The sequence below is a fragment of the Mustelus asterias genome, chromosome 17 (genome assembly GCF_964213995.1).
Source record: "Mustelus asterias chromosome 17, sMusAst1.hap1.1, whole genome shotgun sequence".
Classification (NCBI taxonomy): domain Eukaryota; kingdom Metazoa; phylum Chordata; class Chondrichthyes; order Carcharhiniformes; family Triakidae; genus Mustelus; species Mustelus asterias.
The window spans coordinates 3,763,570-3,782,457 of record NC_135817.1 but is presented as its reverse complement, the minus strand read 5'-3'; the positions used below and the strand labels follow the sequence as shown (position 1 = coordinate 3,782,457).

Below are 18,888 nucleotides of genomic sequence, written 5' to 3'. Positions count from 1 at the left end.
CACAGTAAGAAGTCTCACAACACCAGGTTAAAGTCCAACAGGCATGGAATCATGAGCTTTCGGAGCACTGCTCCTTCATCAGGTGAGTGGAGAGTTGGGTTCACAAACATGGCATATATAGACACACACAATTGCAAGATAATGATTGGTATGCGAGTCTTTACGGATACATTCAGTGTGAGTGGAGAGAGGGATAATCACAGGTTAAAGAGGTGTGATTGTCTCAAACCAGGACAGTTAGTAAGATTTTGCAAGCCCAGGCCTCTTCGGGTAAGCGTTCTCCAAGGCGGCCTTCAAGACACACGGCATTCAGAATGACCGAGCAGAAACTGATAGCCAAGTTCTGCGCACATGAGGACGGCCTCAACCAGGATCTTGGGTTCACCTCACACGACGTGTCACCCCCACCATTTGGCCTGGGCTTGCAAAATCCTACTAACTGTCCTGGCTTAAGACAATTCACACCTCTTTAACCTGTCATTATCCCTCTCTCCACTCGCACAGTCTGTACATGTAAAGACTCGCATTCCAACCATTATCTTGCAGTTGTGTCTCTGTCTCTATGCCGTGTTTGTGAACCCACCTGTCCCCTCACCTGATGAAGGAGCAGTGCTCCAAAAGCTTGTGATTCCAACTAAATCTGTTGGACTTTAACCTGGTGGTGTGAGATTTCTTACTGTGTTAAGTGATGATCAACATCTGATTCCTAGAGTGTGTTAGCTTTTATTAACAGGGGGTTGGAGTTTAAGAGCCGTGGGGTTATGCTGCAACTGTACAGGACCTTGGTGAGACCACATTTGGAATATTGTGTGCAGTTCTGGTCACCTCCCTATAAGAAGGATGTGGAAGTGCTGGAAAGAGTGCAGAGGAGATTTACCAGGATGCTGCCTGGTTTGGAGGGTAGGTCTTATGAGGAAAGGTTGAGGGAGCTAGGGCTGTTCTCTCTGGAGCGGAGGAGGCTGAGGGGAGACTTAATAGAGGTTTATAAAATGATGAAGGGGATAGATAGAGTGAACGTTCAAAGACTATTTCCTCGGGTGGTTGGAGCTATTACAAGGGGGCATAACTTTAGGGTTCGTGGTGGGAGATATAGGAAGGATATCAGAGGTAGGTTCTTTACGCAGAGAGTGGTTGGGGTGTGGAATGGATTGCCTGCAGTGATAGTGGAGTCAGACACTTTAGGAACATTTAAGCGGTTATTGGATAGGCACATGGAGCACACCAGGATGATAGGGAGTGGGATAGTTTGATCTTGGTTTCAGATAAAGCTCGGCACAACATCGTGGGCCGAAGGGCCTGTTCTGTGCTGTACTGTTCTATGTTCTATGTTCTTTTCTTGCATTTTCCCTTTTGAAGAAGAACAGGGTATCATACTGTGTGAAGTACAATTACCCACTGCAGTGAAATCCGTAGACATCATCTTTGCTGCCCAACTGGGCAAAGGATTGCCGAAGGTGATAATGTTTTGGCAGAGACTTTTGATTTAAGCTGATTTCCTGCAGAGGCATCTGAAAATATGTCATTGGGTGTGCCCTGGTAGTCACTATGTTAGTCTCACCAATTTTTACAGATGCACCATAGACAGCATTCTTTCTGGTTGTATTACAGCTTGGTTTGGCTCCTGCTCTGCCCAAGACCGCAAGAAACTACAAAAGGTCATGAATGTAGCCCAATCCATCATGCAAACCAGCCTCTGTCTACACTTCCCGCTGCCTCGGCAAAGCAGCCAGCATAATTAAGGACCCCACGCACCCCAGACATTCTCTCTTCCACTTTCTTCCGTTGGGAAAAAGTTCCAAAAGTCTGAGGTCAAGTACCAACTGACACAACAGCTTCTTCCCTGCTGCCATCAGACTTTTGAATAGACCTACCTTGCATTAAGTTGATCTTTCTCTACATGCTAGCTATGACTGTAACACTACATTCTGCACTGTCTCGTTTCCTTCTCTATGAATGGCATGCTCTGTCTGTATAGCGCGCAAGAAACAATACTTTTCACTATAATACATGTGACAATAATAAATCAAATCAAACTATGTTAACTTTATTACAGGAGATGTCTGGGAGCACATTGCTGATTTGAAATTGTAACTTTTTCACTTGATAGTGAATGTCCTCATTCAAATCCACTCATATCCTGTCATCAATGTAGCTTTGATGGTGTGCAAATAAAGTCTTTGTGGGATATTTTGAGTAGTTTCTAACTGGTGCTTTGTTAGCTCAGACAGCGGGACAGCAGCTATTTTCAACTGGCTCCCTTTGGGGTGGCATGATGGCACAGTGGTTAGCACTGCTGCCTCACAGCGCCAGGGACCTGGGTTCAATTCCAGCCTTGGGTGACTGTCTGTGTGGAGTTTGCACGTTCTCCCCGTGTCTGCGTGGGTTTCCTCCGGGTGCTCCGGTTTCCTCCCACAGTCTGAAAACGTGCTCGTTAGGTTGATTGACCATGCTAAATTGACCCTTAGTGTCAGGGGGAATAGCAGGGTAAATATGTGGGGATATAGCCAGGGAGGGATTGTTGTTGATGGAGGCTCAATGGGCTGAATGGCCAAATTCTGCACTGTAGGGATTCTATTCCTTTCTGTAAGGATATCCTTTTGCAAAAGGATATATTGGCCTTGGAGGGAGTGCAGAGAAGGTTCACCAGGTTGATACCGGAGATGAGGGGTGTAGCTTATGAGGAGAGATTAAACAGATTGGGTCTGTACTCGGAGTTTAGAAGGATGAGGGGTGATCTTATAGAGACATATAAGATAATGAAGGGGCTGGATAGGGTAGAGGTGGAGAGATTCTTTCCACTTAGAAGGGAAACCAGAACTAGAGGGCACAGCCTCAAAATAAGGGGGGGCCGGTTCAGAACAGAGTTGAGGGGGAACTTCTTCTCTCAGAGGGTAGTGAATCTCTGGAATTCTCTGCCCATTGAAGTGGTGGAGGCTTCTTTGTTGAATATGTTTAAATCACGGGTAGATAGTTTTCTGATCGATAAGGGAATTAGGGGTTATGGGGAGCAGGCGGGTAAGTGGAACTGATTAGCTTCAGATCACCCATGATCTTGTTGAATGGCGGGGCAGGCTCGAAGGGCCAGATGGCCTGCTCCTGCTCCTATTTCTTATGTTCTTATGTATATTCCCCTGTGTTGATTCCAGTCTTTTATCTGGGTGTTGGAATTGTAAATTAACAATGATTCTGTAAGCAGGTTAAGGCACAGATTTAGCGCTCTAAATGTGTGGAGGTGACCCTTGGGCACATTCCAGAATTCCGAGCAAAGGAATACCGTTGTGAACATGGCCTTTATGGTCACTGCATTTCCTGAAGCTCAAACAGTTTTGGTGGTGAAATCCAGTCTTAAGATACCTTGATTTTGTGAGTGTGTTTTTGTTTTGTGCTCCTCTGTCAGGTGTTGACTTGCTGAGAGTTAGGTACATGGGAGCACAATACCCTCTGGCACCATACCCAAGTGGCCATTGTTCATGAACCTTGACCTTGAGAGGTGGCGGCATAGCTCAGTGGTAGAGTGTGTGCTTGGCAGCATGAGGGCCAGGGTTCGAATCTCGGTGTCCCCACCCCAATTTGTTCACTAGATTGATCCCAGAGATGAGGGGTTTGTTGAATGAAGAGAGATGGAACAGTTTAGGCCTGGAATTTAGAAGAATGAGGGGAGATTAAACTGAGGTATTCAAGATGATAAAAGATATGGATAAAGTAGACATGGAGTGGATGCTTCCGCTGATGGGGCATTCTCGGACGAGAGGTCATCGCCTTAGGATAAGGGGTAGCAAATTTAAAGCAGACTTGAGGAGAAACTCCTTCTCCCAAAGGATTGTGAATCTGTGGAATGCTGGAACAATGAGTAAATTTAAGGAGGAGTTAGATTTTTAATTGGTATTGGGTTGAAAGGTTGTGGGGAGGAGGCAGGAAAATGGGGGTGAGGAGCATATCATCCATGATCAAATGGCGGAGTGGGCTCAATGGGCCGAATGGTATAATTCTGCTCCTGGATCTTATGAATTTATGAACTTGATGTTGAGTGTTGGCAGATTACTGTCGGTCCTAAACAGGGCCCCGCGATGTTCTATTTTTGATGTAAATACACAAAAAATGAGAGAGGAACCCAAATCCAGTAAGTGTTTGGAAAATTAGAACATTAGCAGTTTAGTTTATTTGTTTCTTTTACTCGATGAACGTATGAAGAGAAATCAAAGTAATGCTCTTATCTTTTCTTTCCTAGAACAATTCGTGTGTGGATTAAGAGAGACAGTGGTCAGTACTGGCCAAGCGTTTACCACTCAATGGCATGTAAGTGCATTATGCATGTTAAGGAGAGATACTCGGTCCGCGGACTAATCACCACGAAATAAGAATGAAAGGAATGCTTTCAGGAAAGTTCAAAACCCTATTTGTGACAGATCCTAATATCAAAATTGAATTATAACCTTGGCTCTCAAGTGTTTTATAAACAGCTGGAGCTGTTGTTCCACCCTGACTGTAATTTTTCAACCCCCCCCGGTAAAGTGCGGAGATAAGTTAATACACCTGTGACTGTCTAAAGCTTGAGAATAACTTGGGTGGCACGTTGGCACAGTGGTTAACACTGCTGCCTCACAGCTCCAGGGACCTGAGTTCGATTCCCGGCTTGGGGTCTTTGTGGAGTTTGCACGTTCTCCCCCCATGTCTGCGTGGGTTTCCTCCGGGTGCTCCGGTTTCTTCCCACAGCCTGAAAGACGTGCTGGTTAGGGTGCATTGACCCGAACAGGCGCCGGAGTGTGGCGACGAGGAGAATTTCATAGTAACCTCATTGCAGTGTTAATGTAAGCCTTACTTGTGACTAATAAATAAACTTTAACTTTAAAACTTTACTTTATTTGATTTGTTAAAAGTCTAAACTAGCAGCAGCAAGTTGTACTATTCTTTGATCATGACGGTTGCCTGATATTAAAAACAAGTTCACAGCCGTCACTTGTGTGGGCTTCTTGGTGCTTGTTTCCGTGAGAATCACACTGTTAAAATGTAGGCATCGCTACCTACCCAAGGCTTGCCACCATTTCTTGAGCAAGAAAACACTTGACCTCTGTCAATCTCTTTCTTGTATTGTTCGCTGGAAAACATCTTAAGAGTGGCTTAGATTTCCTCGAGCTCCATTTTGTTCTTCCTCTACTCCAGTTCATTTCCTTCATAAGAAACACCACCTCCTTTTGCAACCTTGCCAATCTATCCCTAGCTTCTGGCCACCTGACTTCTACTCCTGGGGGAGGGTCAGTGCTCATTGACTGTTAATAGGTTCTTGGTTTCAAAGCTGCCATCATCGACCTCTTAAAAATCATAATCACTCACAGATCGTAAACCCCATAAGCCCATCATACCAGTGTCTACTTTTTGAAACAGCTATCCAATTCGTCCCTCTTCACTTTCACCCCTCTTCCCCCCTCCTATCAATCCACCGGTGCCTCTTTTCTCCTCATAGCTTCTAGACCATGTTGTAGAATGGATCCTCTGGAGATTCAAGTACAAGTTAATGGGCAACTGTTAACCTGTGTATATATTGTGAGTAAGTCATCTGGTTGTGTCTAAAAAGATGTCGGAATTGCTGACTGTGTGACCTCCTGGAGACGGAGCATTATCAGACATACCATGTTACCGCTGGATACAATGTGGTACGGTAGCCGAGAGGCTGAATAATTTATTTCCCCTTGGTATCCCTGAGATGTCTAATCATGGTCAGCAACTTATTCCCAAAAACGAGTACTTCACAGCGAGGTGCTGTGATGGATTAAACCTTCAGTATTTCTCGACTTTTGGCTGTTTGACCCTTCTCGTACCGGCAGGATTGAGCACTCTCTGATTTGTGGCATGAATTCTAAATCAAAAGGAAATTAAAACAAGTGATCTGTCTTTGCCGGCAGTGTAGCCTGAACATGAAATATGATATTGTTAACTGATCAAACATATTCCAGGGTTCCTTCAGTGTGGTCTTCCAGACACCAGATTGAAAGTTGCATTGAAGCCTTAAAGTTTAGTCTCAGGTTAGTTCATTCCTTTTCTTTTTAGCGATTTGTTTTTGGTGCATGAGGGCAGCCATGCTCTGCTCCAGTGTCTTTTGCAGTGGGTAGTATGCAAGTTCAGGATAGTGAATTTTTGATTCAACTCCCCACCATCTGATTGTGTAGGGGAGGTAATCTAGTGCAGAGTAAGGACATGGCAAAGGTGCACTGAAAGATTGTGAAGGAAATCTAGGGTTCTTGGTGGCACAGTGGTTAGCACTGCTGCCTCACAGCACCAGGGATCCGGGTTCGATTCCCAGCTTGGGTCACTGCCTGTGTGTAGTTTGCACATTCTCCCCGTGTCTGCGTGGGTTTCCTCCGGGTGCTCCGGTTCCCTCCCACAGTCCAAAGATGTGCAGGTTAAATGAATTGGCCATGCCAAATTCTCCCTCAGTGCACCCGAGCAGGTGCCGGAGTGTGGCGACTAGGGGATTTTCACAGTAACTTCATTGCAGTGTTAATGTAAGACTACTTGTGACTGATAAATGAATTTTTACTTTACTTTACTGCTATCTAGTGACATGCAGAGCAATGGGCATGTGAATGATTTTGGGTGAACACAGGAGACTCTTGCTTTTAATTCCACCCATTTTTAAGTAATATGCTGATACGTCAAGGAGTGCTTCATGGAAGCAGGAAAAAAGGAACTTGTGGCCTGGTGCAGGATAAAAGTTTCTCCACTGGTTTCTTAGACCATAAAACAAAGGAGCAGAAGTGGATCATTTGGCCCGTCGAGCCTGATCAGCCACCATTCAATATGATCATGACTGATCTGGTATGATAATCCTCAACTCCATTTTCCTGCCTCGTCCCTTAACCCATGATTCCCTTCCTGATGAAATAGAATCCCTACGGTACAGAAGGAGGCCATTCGGCTGATCAAGTCTGTACCAATCACAATCAATAATCTTGGGTACTGGTTCAAATACTTGTACAGGTAACCTCCATGTTGCAATACTTGTGTCGAAGCTCAGGTTGCACGTGTAACTTGGTACTTGGCCTAGTTTGGGATTTTTAACTTGTGGATTTTACAATGTGGTTGAGGTGGATAGAAAGCTGGTTAGCAGACAGGCAGCAAAGAGCTGGAAAACATGGGTATTTTTCCAATTGGCAGGCAGTGACTCGTGGGGTACTGCAGGGCTCTGCTAGGACCCCAACTGTTCACGTTAATAATGATATAAAAGAAGGAACTGAATGTATTATCTCCAAACTTGCAGATGATACAAAGTTGGATGGAAGGGTGAGCTGTGAGGAGGATGCAGAGATGCTTCAGTGTGATTTAGACAGGCTGAGTGAGTGCGCTTATGTATGGTTGATGCAGTATTAAGTGGATTAGTGTGAGGTTATCTACTTTGATCGCAAAAATAGGAAGGCAGATTATTATTTGAATGGGTGTAAATTGAGAGAGGTGGATACTCAGCGAGACCTTGGTGTCCTCGTGCATCAGTCGCTGGAAAATGCACAGGTACAGCAGACAGTAAGGAAAGCAAATAGAACATAGAACATTACAGCGCAGTACAGGCCCTTCGGCCCTCGATGTTGCGCCGACCAGTGGTACCAATCTAAAGACCATCTAACCTACACTATTCCAATATCATCCATATGTTTATCCAATAACCACTTGAACGCTCTCAAAGTTGACGAGTCCACCACTGCTGCAGGCAGGGCATTCCACGCCCTTACTACTCTCTGAGTAAAGAACCTACCTCTAACATCTGTCCTATATCTCTCACCCCTCAATTTAAAGCTATGTCCCCTCGTGCTAGCCAACACCATCCGAGGAAAAAGACTCTCATTATCCACCCTATCTAATCCTCTGATCATCTTGTATGCCTCTATTAAGTCACCTCTTAACCTTCTTCTCTCTAACGAAAACAACCTCAAGCCCCTCAGCCTTTCCTCATACGATTTTCCCACCATACCAGGTAACATCCTGGTAAACCTCCTCTGCACCCTTTCCAACACTTCCACATCTTTCCTATAATACGGCGACCAGAACTGTATGCAATACTCCAAATGCGGCCGCACCAGAGTTTTGTACAGTTGCAGCATGACCTCCTGGCTCCGAAACTCAATCCCTCTACCAATAAAAGCTAACACACCGTACGCCTTCTTAACAACCCTATCAACCTGGGTGCCAACTTTCAGGGATCTATGCACATGGACACCCAGATCCCTCTGTTCATCCACACTACCAAGTATCTTACCATTAGCCCAGTACTCTGTATTCCTGTTACAGGAATGGTATGTTGGCCTTCATGGTGAGAGGATTTAAGTACAGAAATAGGGATGTTTTACTGCAATTATATAGGGCGTTGGTGAGGCCACACCTAGAATAGTGTGCGCTGTTTTGGTGTGCTTATCAGAGGAAAGCTGTCCTTTCTATATTTAAATTAAATCAGATTTGATAAACCTGTTCTCAATGTGTTTTGGCCATGTTTAGTATTGTGAGCCCGTTATAAGAAATCCATTAAATCCATACATGGGGGAATGATAGTTATGATTGTTTTTTTTACTGAAACAGCGAATACTCAGGATGGTTGAAAAAATTGTTTTGCAAATTTTAAGGGAAAACTTACCTGGAGTGTTATAAGCAGTTTTGGTGTCCTTATGAGGAAGGATGTCCTTGCTATTGAGGGACTACAGCGAAGGTTTACCAGGCTGACTCCTGGGGTGGCAGGTCTGTCCCATGAGGAGAGACCATGTCGGTTAGGATTATATTTACTGAAGCTTAGTGAGAAGGGATCTCATAGAAACTTATAAAATTCTAACAGGGTTAGACGGGGTAGATTCAGAAAGAATGTTCCTGATGTGGTGGAGTCCAGAACTAGGGGTCATAGTTTGAGGATAAGGGGTAAACCTTTTAGGACTAAGGTGAGGAAAAATTTCTTCAACCACAGTGATGAATCCTTGGAATTTTCTACAACAGGAAGTAATTGAGGCCAAAATGTGTGATTTCATGAAGCAATTAAATACAGCTCTAGGGGCTAAAGGGATGTGGGGGGGAGAGGGGGTGGGATCTGGGTATTGAATTTAAACTTAAAGTTTATTTATTAGTCACAGGTAGGCTTATATTCACACTGCAATGAAGTTACTGTGAAACTCCGCCACACTCCGGCGCCTGTTCGGGTCAATGTACCCTAACCAGCACGTCTTTCAGACTGTGGGAGGAAACTGGAGCACCCAGAGGAAACCCACACAGACACTGGGAGAACGTGCAAACTCCACACAGACAGTGACCCAACCCGGGAATCGAACCTGGGTCCCTGGCGCTGTGAGGCAGCAGTGCTAACCACTGTGCTGCCCACCATGCCATTCTTTACAGCCATTTGATGAAAGCACGGTGGCTCAGTGGTTAGCACTGCTGCCTCACAGCGCCAGGGACCCGGATTCGATTGCCGGCTTGGGTCACTGTGTGGAGTTTGCACGTTCTCCCCGTGTCTGCGTGGATTTCCTCCGGGTGCTCCGGTTTCTTCCCACAGTCTGAAAGACGTGCTGGTTAGGTACATTGACCTGAACAGGCGCCGGACTGTGGCGACTCGGGGAATTTCACAGTAACTTCATTGCAGTGTTAATGTAAGCCTTGTGACTAATAAACTTTAAGTAGCAGGGCTGTCATTCCACAGGTTCAGATGCTGGGGTACTAAGGGCATTCCAATATTTATCTATTACAGTGCTCAGTAAACATTGACAAAAAAAGGACCAAAGGAAAAATAAGCGTCTGGGGAGACTGGAATTTTTCTTTTGCAAAGGTTGCTGCTTCTAATTTCTGTTGAGTTGTCTCCACTCCCTTTGCCAGAAATGTGGGTGCGAGTTTTTTGGTCAAGAATGGAACTGTGCCCACTGGATGAACTCCTTTGAACAGGCCATGGACACTTGCCGCTCAGGCGAAGAATGGCTGGTTGGGTCAGGTGCTGTTATTGTCCAGAACAATCTCCTACACAGGAATAACCAGCCTGAGGATAGAATGTATGAACAGAAGAAGTTCACAGGAAGAATTCACAGGGGGGGAAATGTGCATGCCATGTCTCCAACTTTCTTTGTTCTTCTCATGAAATGCTGAATCAGAAAAGCAGCTTTATATTAGGTGTTATTATTACATAGAAACCCTACAGTGCAGTAGGAGGTCATTCAGCCCATCGAGTCTGCGCCCACAAAAATCCCACGTAGGCCTTATCCCCACACATTTATCCCACTGATCCCTCTAACCTACACATCCCAGGTCACTAAGGGGCAATTTAGCATGGCCAATCAACCTAAGCCGCACATCTTTGGACTGTGGGAGGACACCGGAGCACCCGGGGGAAACCCACGCAGACACGGGGAGAATGTGCGAACTCCACACAGACGGTGACCCAAGCCTGGAATCGAACCCAGGTCCTTGGAGTCTGTGAGGCAGCAGTGCTAACCACTGTGCCACTATGTTAGGAGCTCTGACAAAGAGTCATCCCAGACACAACATTAGCTCTTATTTTTTGAGTCATCCAGACTCGAAATGTTAGGTCTATTCTCTCTCCACAGACGCTGTCAGACCTGCTGAGATTTTCCAACTCTTCCGGTTTTTGTTGCAGATTCCAGCATCTGCAGTATTTTGCTTTTATCCATTTTAGATGGGCCTTTGATTATGTGCAGAGGAAAATATGATTCATAACTCATCTGATTTGTCAGCTGAGTATCGCAGTGTGGTTCCCAAGTATGAGTATGGTCTAGTCAGTGAGTTGTGAAGGAAAAAGAAGGGAGGAGAATGAGAAGAAAATAATTGAGTGAAATACTCTGCTTCTGCACTGAACTGAAAAGGCAGTATTAATTTTCTTCTCTCAGTAGAAACTTGCTTGTTTTATGAACTTGGGAAATATTGGTAGCACAGTGGTTAGCACTGCTGCCTCACAGCGCCAGGGACCCGGGTTCAATTCCTGGCTTGGGCCACTGTCTGTGTGGAGTTTGCACGTTCTCCCCATGCCTGCGTGGGTTTCCTCCGGGTGCACCGGTTTCCTCCCACAGTCCAAAGCTGTGCGGGTCAGGTTGATTGGCCATGCTAAATTGCCCCTTAGTTTCAGGGGGATTAGCGGCATAAATAGAGGTTTTCAGGGATAGAGCCTGGGAGAGATTGTGGTTGGGGCAGGCTCGATGGGCCAAATGGCCTCCTCCTGCACTGCAGGCATTCTCTGATATATACAGTGAAGTTCATGCACGGAGCATCACTGACCTGTCTCCCACTGCTGGTGTGTCAGTCGATGAAGAAAGCAATGATCTCTGCTGTCTTTACTCGGTGTAAATGTTTGTGCAGTGAGCCCCCACAGACGACGATTGATTTTTATAACGGCTGACTGGGGCTTTGCAGCAACTGAAATTTGTACAATTGCTATAGCTCACCTCTAATAGTATGAGACTGATCTTTCCAAGTGGCTGCAGTAACAGCCCAGAGTAAAATTTGCCTATTTTGTGCTAACCTTTTGATGTTGCCCTTCCGATTGCTCATGGCAGACGTGCAGTCCAAAACAAGTCTGTTGGGTGAAATCCAAGGCTCAGATTTCCTGCAAGAGGTGTCAGTTTAAGGAATGGCTTACTGTGCTCTTTAGAGGCTTCAGGTAGGCTTGGAAGAATAGCTCCTTTTTAAAGGGTCAGGTTTCTATTTGGCTAAATTTCTATTTGTGGGCGGCACGGTGGCACAGTGGTTAGCACTGCTGCCCCACAGCGCCAGGGACCCGGGTTCTATTCCCGGCTTGGGTCACTGTCTGTGCGGAGTTTGCACATTCTCCCCGTGTCTGCGTGGGTTTCCTCCGGGTGCTCCGGTTTCCTCCCACATTCTGAAAGACGTGCTGGTTAGGTGGATTGACCCGAACAGGCGCCGGACTGTGGCGACCAGGGGAATTTAACTTCATTGCAGTGTTAATGTAAACCTTACTTGTGACTTATAAATAAGCTTTAACTTTTAATTAAAAGTTTCACGAAATAAATCACATCTATTCAACCACTTTGAACACTGGTGAAGGCGACAGGAGTAGATAAATCTGAGCTGTTTTTTGTCTGGTGCAATAATGGGATATTTTGTTTATTCAGAAGAGGCCCTCGGTGCTCACCCCTGTTTCTATGTCCCAAACAACAAAGGTTATCGATGTGCCTTCACTGCCACTACAGTTACATTTGTATTTTGGTTATGTAAATTCCTGTGCTACATTTACCCAACTCTTAATTTGGCCTCTGGTGCAGCAACCACTTCTGAGCTTTTAAGCCTCGGGGGCCAGGGACTGTACACCGAGGCATTCCTGGACTTGTAGATTTAATGGACTTGCGTTGCAACATGCTTGAAATGTCTTTGTGGGTGGAGGCATGTGATGAAGTGATCTTTATAATGTTGTTTGTGGCAGGGTTTGGGGAGACTGGCCACAATGTTTAAAATATGGGAGTTTGCAGCTAAGCGAGAGTGAGAAATCAACTAACCGTTTGCTGCAGCTAATGTGTCACATAATTATGCATGTTCTCTGATCGATAAGGGAATTAAGGGATATGGGGATCAGGCGGGTAAGTGGAACTGATTCGCCTCAGATCAGCCATGATCTTGTTGAATGGCGGGGCAGGCCCGAGGGGCTAGATGGCCTACTCCTGCTCCTATTTCTTATGTTATAGAGTCATAGAGATTTACAGCATGGAAACAGGCCCTTTGGCCCAACTTGTCCATGCCCACCCTTTTTTTTGAACCCCGAAGCTCGTCCCAATTACCCACATTTGGCCCATATCCCTCTATACCCATCTCGCCCATGTAGCTGTCTAAATACTTTTTAAAAGACAAAATTGTACCCGCCTCTACTACTACCTCTGGCAGCTTGTTCCAGACACTCACCACCCTCTGTATGAAAAAATTGCCCCTCTGGACCCTTTTGTATCTCTCCCCTCTCACCTTAAACCTATGTCCTCTAGTTTTAGACTCCCCTACCTTTTGGGAGAAGATATTGACTATCTTGCTGATCTATGCCCCTCATTATTTTAAAGACCTCTATGAGGTCACCCCTCAGCCTCCTACACTACAGGGAAGAAAGTCCCAGTCTATCCAGCCTCTCCTTAAAAGCCCAAACCATCAAATTCTTCTTTTGGAAGAAGATGAATTGCCAACTGTTTAACATGACCTAAAAGTTATTGTATTATCCAATTTTATTTCAAGTCAAACATCTGAAAAGGAAATTTGTAGAATTTTTATTGGATATTATGGAACAGTGCTGTATTGAAAAGTGGGCAAGCTTAAAGTATGAATTAACGCAGTGGTTTTTGACATGTTCAGAATATTCATGTCGACCTATCCAGCATTACAGTGAACATTTTCCTTTACAGCTTCATGTTCATGCATGTCCTTCAACCCAGAAACGAGGAGGCTCTCAGTAGGACTGGACAATGGTACAGTCTCCGTGAGTACCTGACTATAGAGGACATTCTTGTAAATGGCTGTCAACAAGTGTCTCATCTATCTTTGGTGTTTCTAGCATCTTTTTAAGTATCATCTTCCTTGTTCGCTTAATGCCCAGGAAGAAATACTCTTGGGCAACAACCCAAGGGGTGAGAGTTGGAGGTGTTGCAGACAAAATCAGAGTAATAGAAGCATTTCTCTTCTCGGACAGTGTGCTGCCCTTTCCCAGCTTAATATTTACCTTTATTGATGAATATCATCACTGCCATTTGGCAGCACAGGAGGGGTGGTCGAAGAAGGATGCTTGAAGTGGTTTGAACTGAAATCTGCTTTTCCCTGCCGCGATATGGCATGCTTTTATCCCTTGGCATAATCAAGGAAGGTATTATGCAGTGAAATTCACAAATCATTTTGGCTGAGGGTTTCGAGGGTTCCCCATTGGGTAGGAAAATCAAAGATTTAATTTTGCTGTGATGTATTCCCAGCAAGTCTAGGTTTTGCCTTCGTTCTAAAAGGAAGTTTAAGACACATTTTGCTGCATAGCTTTTCAAGACAGTTAGACAACTGATGTACCTGAAGAATGCAGGTGTCTGCACTTGGAGACCCACAGGGAAGAAAATACCTTATGGGTCACAATAGGTTGCGTCAAATACTAGTGCCAAGATTAGTCCGACAGCTGCCAGAACTTCCCCCTTATGCTTCATAACAGAAGAAATCCACAGTATTATTGGATGTCTGACCATGGGCAACAGTAACAAGTTACTGAAGCATTTCAGAATATTTTTAGAAGTTGGAGCAGGAGAGGATGCATTTTCAGGGAAATGGGCCCCCAACCAAAAACAGCGACAGAGTCCTGCGTGGCGAGGAATTGTAGCTGTAAGACAGAGACTGAGGGTTCTCATGTTGCCAGCAAGAGACTGGGTATGGGTTTGTGGAAGGATTCCAGGGCAGGAAAGCACAAGGGGCACTCGTGTGTGAGGCAAACCAAGAATAAGACGCACTGGCATTGTTGTTTCAATAACAATTATAGGCAAATATTGGAATTTTTGAAAGCAACTCGGACGCAGGGCTAAAGCCCATCTGAGGAGGGAGGCTTGTGCAACAGAAATTTGGACACATTTGTGCAGAAACCTCTCTAACTGTGCTGCCTGGTGAAGCACCGAGTAGATTATGGAGAAAAGAGACTTGAGGAAGCTTTTGAAGATAAGAAAGGTAGTGAACAGCAGAGGTGCTAGAGGAGTAAGATGATGGCTGAAGTGCTGTGAAGGATAGAAAATGGATAAGTCAGTGTTGGATTGAGTAGATCAGTGTATTTAGAACCATCAAGGAACAAAGCAATCTCTACAGTATTCATTAATATTCACTTCTGAAGTTGGGGGGTGGAGATGATGCTGTCGCGCGAATGTCACTGGCCTGTCATCCAGAGGCCCAGGCTAATACCCTGGGGACACGGGTTCAAATCCCACTAAGGCAGCTGGTGAATTAGATCTGTTAATAAATCTGGAATTGAAAACTAGTCTCCATAACGGTGGCCATGGATCTGTCATCGATCGATTGTTGTAAAAACCCATCTAGTCCTTTTTTAGGGAAAGAAATCTGCCATCCTTGCGTGGTCTGGCCCACATGTGACTCCAGACCCACAGCAATGTGATTGACTTGTGAACAGCCCTCTGCAATGGCCGAACATGGGAAATTTCATGGGAAATTAGGGATAGGTAACAAATGCGAGCTAGCCTTGCCAGTGTTGCCCGCATCGCACAAAAGAATAAAAAGTTTTAAAAGATTGGATACGAGTACCTGAATGAACATTTGGGTAAGAAGAGCAGGTCCTCAGCTGATCTTAGATAAACAAGATTGTCTCTCCAGTGCTAAGTGATTGCTAAATGATTGCCTTGTGTGGACTCTAAGGCTATTTGTTTTAAGCCATGGCCTGCTCTTTGGCAATAATCCAGCAGACTGTAGAAATTGGATGCTTTCAGTAACAATTTCTTCCAGACTAGTTGACCCTTTATAGAATTAATAGTTCTAGTTGGAGGCTTTGGTAGTGCATCGAAGGTCAAGCACTGCATTATGGGAACACACCTGCACCGTTCCATGGAAATCTTTAAAGGGAGGCAGAGATATCAGCGGATAATCTGTCAAGCATGTTAAACATGCACCCAGAATTCACATTGGAAGTTTATTTTGGGTTGAGTTTGTTTGCTTTGGAACTTGTTTAGGGCGTGAATTCACTGGTGTGGCACTATTGAATCGATTAATTATTTTCTCTGGTCCCGAATGGAAAATCTTACCAGAGTTGAGAGTCAGTCATCACCTTAAATAACAGAAGTGTGCTGAATTGGGAAAATTGATCTGGAGAGGTGGTATTGCAATGACAGTGGTTGTTGCAGCCCCCCCCTTGCCGCCTTTTATCTCTGCTGCTGGTAAGGCTACAGTCTTACGCTGAGCGCAGAAAATGTGCCAAAAAGGTTCACTTGTTATCGGTACCCACTTCAATCAGAAAAAGTGAATAACCAAATCCAGGGAAAGTTAAGTATTAGTGACTTGCAGTACCACCAGTTACACTGTCCCACTTTATTGCAGATAGCTGCCTATATCGACTCGATGGTGTTAACCAATTGCAGTTACCGTAGACATCAATTATAAAGGCACTTCTTGAAAGAATCTGGGGAAAAGATGGCAAAGGCACGATTACACATTTAATACTGCTTTGTTAAGAAGATGTGGTGCCACGAGGGGGATGGAACATGTCGATAAACTAGAGCAGCTAACTTAACATCAGTAGTGGGGGGAAAAAATGGAATTCAAGAAAATAGAAAAACATTTCTATCCAAAAAAAGATAATGAATTGTCCACTTGGATTTCAAAAGTGGATGTCTTCCTCGGTCAATCACTTTTTGAATTCTTTGAAGAGGGAATGGAAAAAATAGACAACGGTGATGTACTAAATGAGAAGATATCTAGATTTCCCAAAAACCTTCAAGCGCATAACAGCAATGAGAAAGGTCAGAGCATGAGGAGTCAGGGGACCATTGGCAGAATGGACAGCTGGCATGCTGCAAGACAGAGGAGTACAGGAGTAGCTGTTCAGCAGATGATAGATCTCTACAAGGATCAGTGCTGGGAAGACTCAACGCAACTTCTAAATTGGCAGATGACACCAAATAGGGGGGCATGATCAACACCGGAGAATTGAAGCAAGTTGCAAGAATGGCTGTATAATTGGCATATTAGTTTCAGCATAAATGTGAGTTATGTCATTTTGGTAAGAAAAACAATGATTTCATAGAATCCTACAGTGCAGAAGGAGGCCATTCAGCCCCTCGAGTCTGCACCGACCACAATCCCACCCCGGCCCTAGCACCAGGGATTTACCCTAGCTAGTTCCCCTGACACTAAGGGGCAATCTAGCACGGCTAATCCACCTAACCCACACATCTTTCAGAGAGGAAACCGGAGCACCCGGAGGAAACCCACGCAGACACGGGGAGAATGTGCAAACTCCACACAGACAGTGACCCAAGCCGGGAATCGAACCCGGGTCCCTGGCACTGTGAGGCAGCAGTGCTAACCACTGTGCCGCCCACAGGCCACACGAGATCACATCATACTTAGAAAAAGAAAACCTTGTTCCAACTTTTACTTCCTCCAGTCAAGTTTGAACATCATCTCAGCGCTCCGCCGAGAAGACTACTCTCGACAGGGCCAATCTCAGGACCTCACTAAACCATTCCAATCGGTAGCAGCGACAAACTGTGTACACAAAGAGCAGGGACTTGATCAATTTATGACCCACACTTAGTGGGAATAAGTAACCTAAATAGAATAAAGAAGCAAAGGGATCTGGGAATACAAGTACACAAATGACTAAAAATTTGATTTATTATTGTTACACGTATTAGTATACAGTAAGAAGTATTTCTTGCCTGCCAGGCATACCGTTCATAGAGAACGCAAGGAGAGAGTGCAGAAACCATAGAAACCCTACGGTGCAGAAGGAGGCCATTCGACCCACCGAGTCTGCACCGACAACAGTCCCACCCAGAATGTAATGTTACAGTCATAGCTCAGGTGTAGAGAAAGATCATCTCAGTGCTGCACATTAATAAGGTCATAAAATCAAATCAAACACAGGATCTAGATCTGGGGTGCAGAATTAAAAAGCAGGGAAGTTATACATAACCTCATTGAACCTTGGTGAGACCACAATTGGAGTACTGTGTGCATTTCTGGTCATATTATACAGGTGTTATAAAGGATATGCGAATGTGCAAAAAAAGTTTCCAAAATAATTGAGGTTATGGCTATCCTAAAAGGGTAGAATGGCTGGCTCTCGTTCTGTGTTCACACAATGTTTCCACACGTGGTGAATTGGAAAACTAGAGGTCATCAAGATAAGATATTCACCAAGCAGTCAAATAAGGAATTCAGAAGAAACATCGTTAGTCCTCAGAGTGGTGAGAATGTGGATCTTGCTACCACAGGGAGTCAGTGATTAATAGTATAGATGCGTTTAAGGGGATGTTGGATAAGGAAATAAGAGGTTATGTTGACAGAGGAGCTGAGAAAGTGGCTCATTTAGAGTAGAAACACTGTCATGAACTGGTTGAGGAGAATGCCCTTATTCTGGGCTGCAATATTCTACGTAATACTATGTAAACTGCATTTAATGGGCTGCCCATTTGGAATAATTCCTGATTGCCTGCCTTCAAGTCCATGCTCTCCATGGTTTTGAGCCCTTCTTGCTGGCTGCAGAGCTGGATACATTCCGGCTTTGTTTTAGCTCTGAACGAGGTTTTGTCCTTATCCAGTAATTTAGAAGTAATAACGGAGTGAGTTGACACATTCCGGATTCAGTTGGATGCGGGAGCACTCACGACTTGTTTAACTTGCTCTCCAACAGACACCTGATGGTTCCAGGGCATGATTCATAGTTGTTTCCAGCACAGAAGGGGGTCATTCGGTCCATCAAGTCCACATTGGTCAACAAAGATCTGACTACACTAATCCCATTTTGCAGCACTTGGCCCATAGTCCTAGAACAAAGAACAATACAGCACAGGAACAGGCCCTTCGGCCCTCCAAGCCCGCGCCGCTCCCTGGTCCAGGATTGAATCCTGAATCCAGGATCCCCGCCCAATTTTCCAGCCTATCTACATCCTAATATCCTATCCACCGAGCTGTCCCTCACAGCTACGATGCTTTGTTCATCACAACCTATTAACTCACCCCCACCCCCCCATTCCAGACCATGTGATCTCCAGGGAGAGGCGAAAACCCAGAGTGAAAACCCCAGGGCCAATATGGGGAAAAAAAATCTGGGAAATTCCTCTCCGACCCCCTGAGGCGATCGAAACGAGTCCAGGAGATTAAGGCAGCACAAATGAATATCTAAATACTTCATAAATGTTACAGGAGTTTCTGACTCGACCACTCAGGCAATGAGTTCCA

The 18,888-nt window shown here is 44.9% G+C and overlaps 1 protein-coding gene across 4 annotated transcripts in view; it reads left to right on the top strand.

Annotated features, from left to right (window-relative positions):
- The window catches only part of wdfy2 (WD repeat and FYVE domain containing 2), a 187,790-nt gene that overhangs the window by 31,194 nt on the left and 137,708 nt on the right, over positions 1 to 18,888 (top strand). For all 4 annotated transcript variants that reach the window (XR_013499878.1, XR_013499880.1, XR_013499879.1 and 1 more), the window contains exons 2-3: positions 4,229 to 4,296; positions 13,365 to 13,438. Coding sequence is in view for 1 of the 4 variants with exons in the window: in XM_078232170.1 (XP_078088296.1) it covers positions 4,229 to 4,296; positions 13,365 to 13,438 (142 nt within the window). In the remaining 3 variants the exon portion in view is untranslated. The remainder of the gene's footprint in view (positions 1 to 4,228; positions 4,297 to 13,364; positions 13,439 to 18,888) is intronic.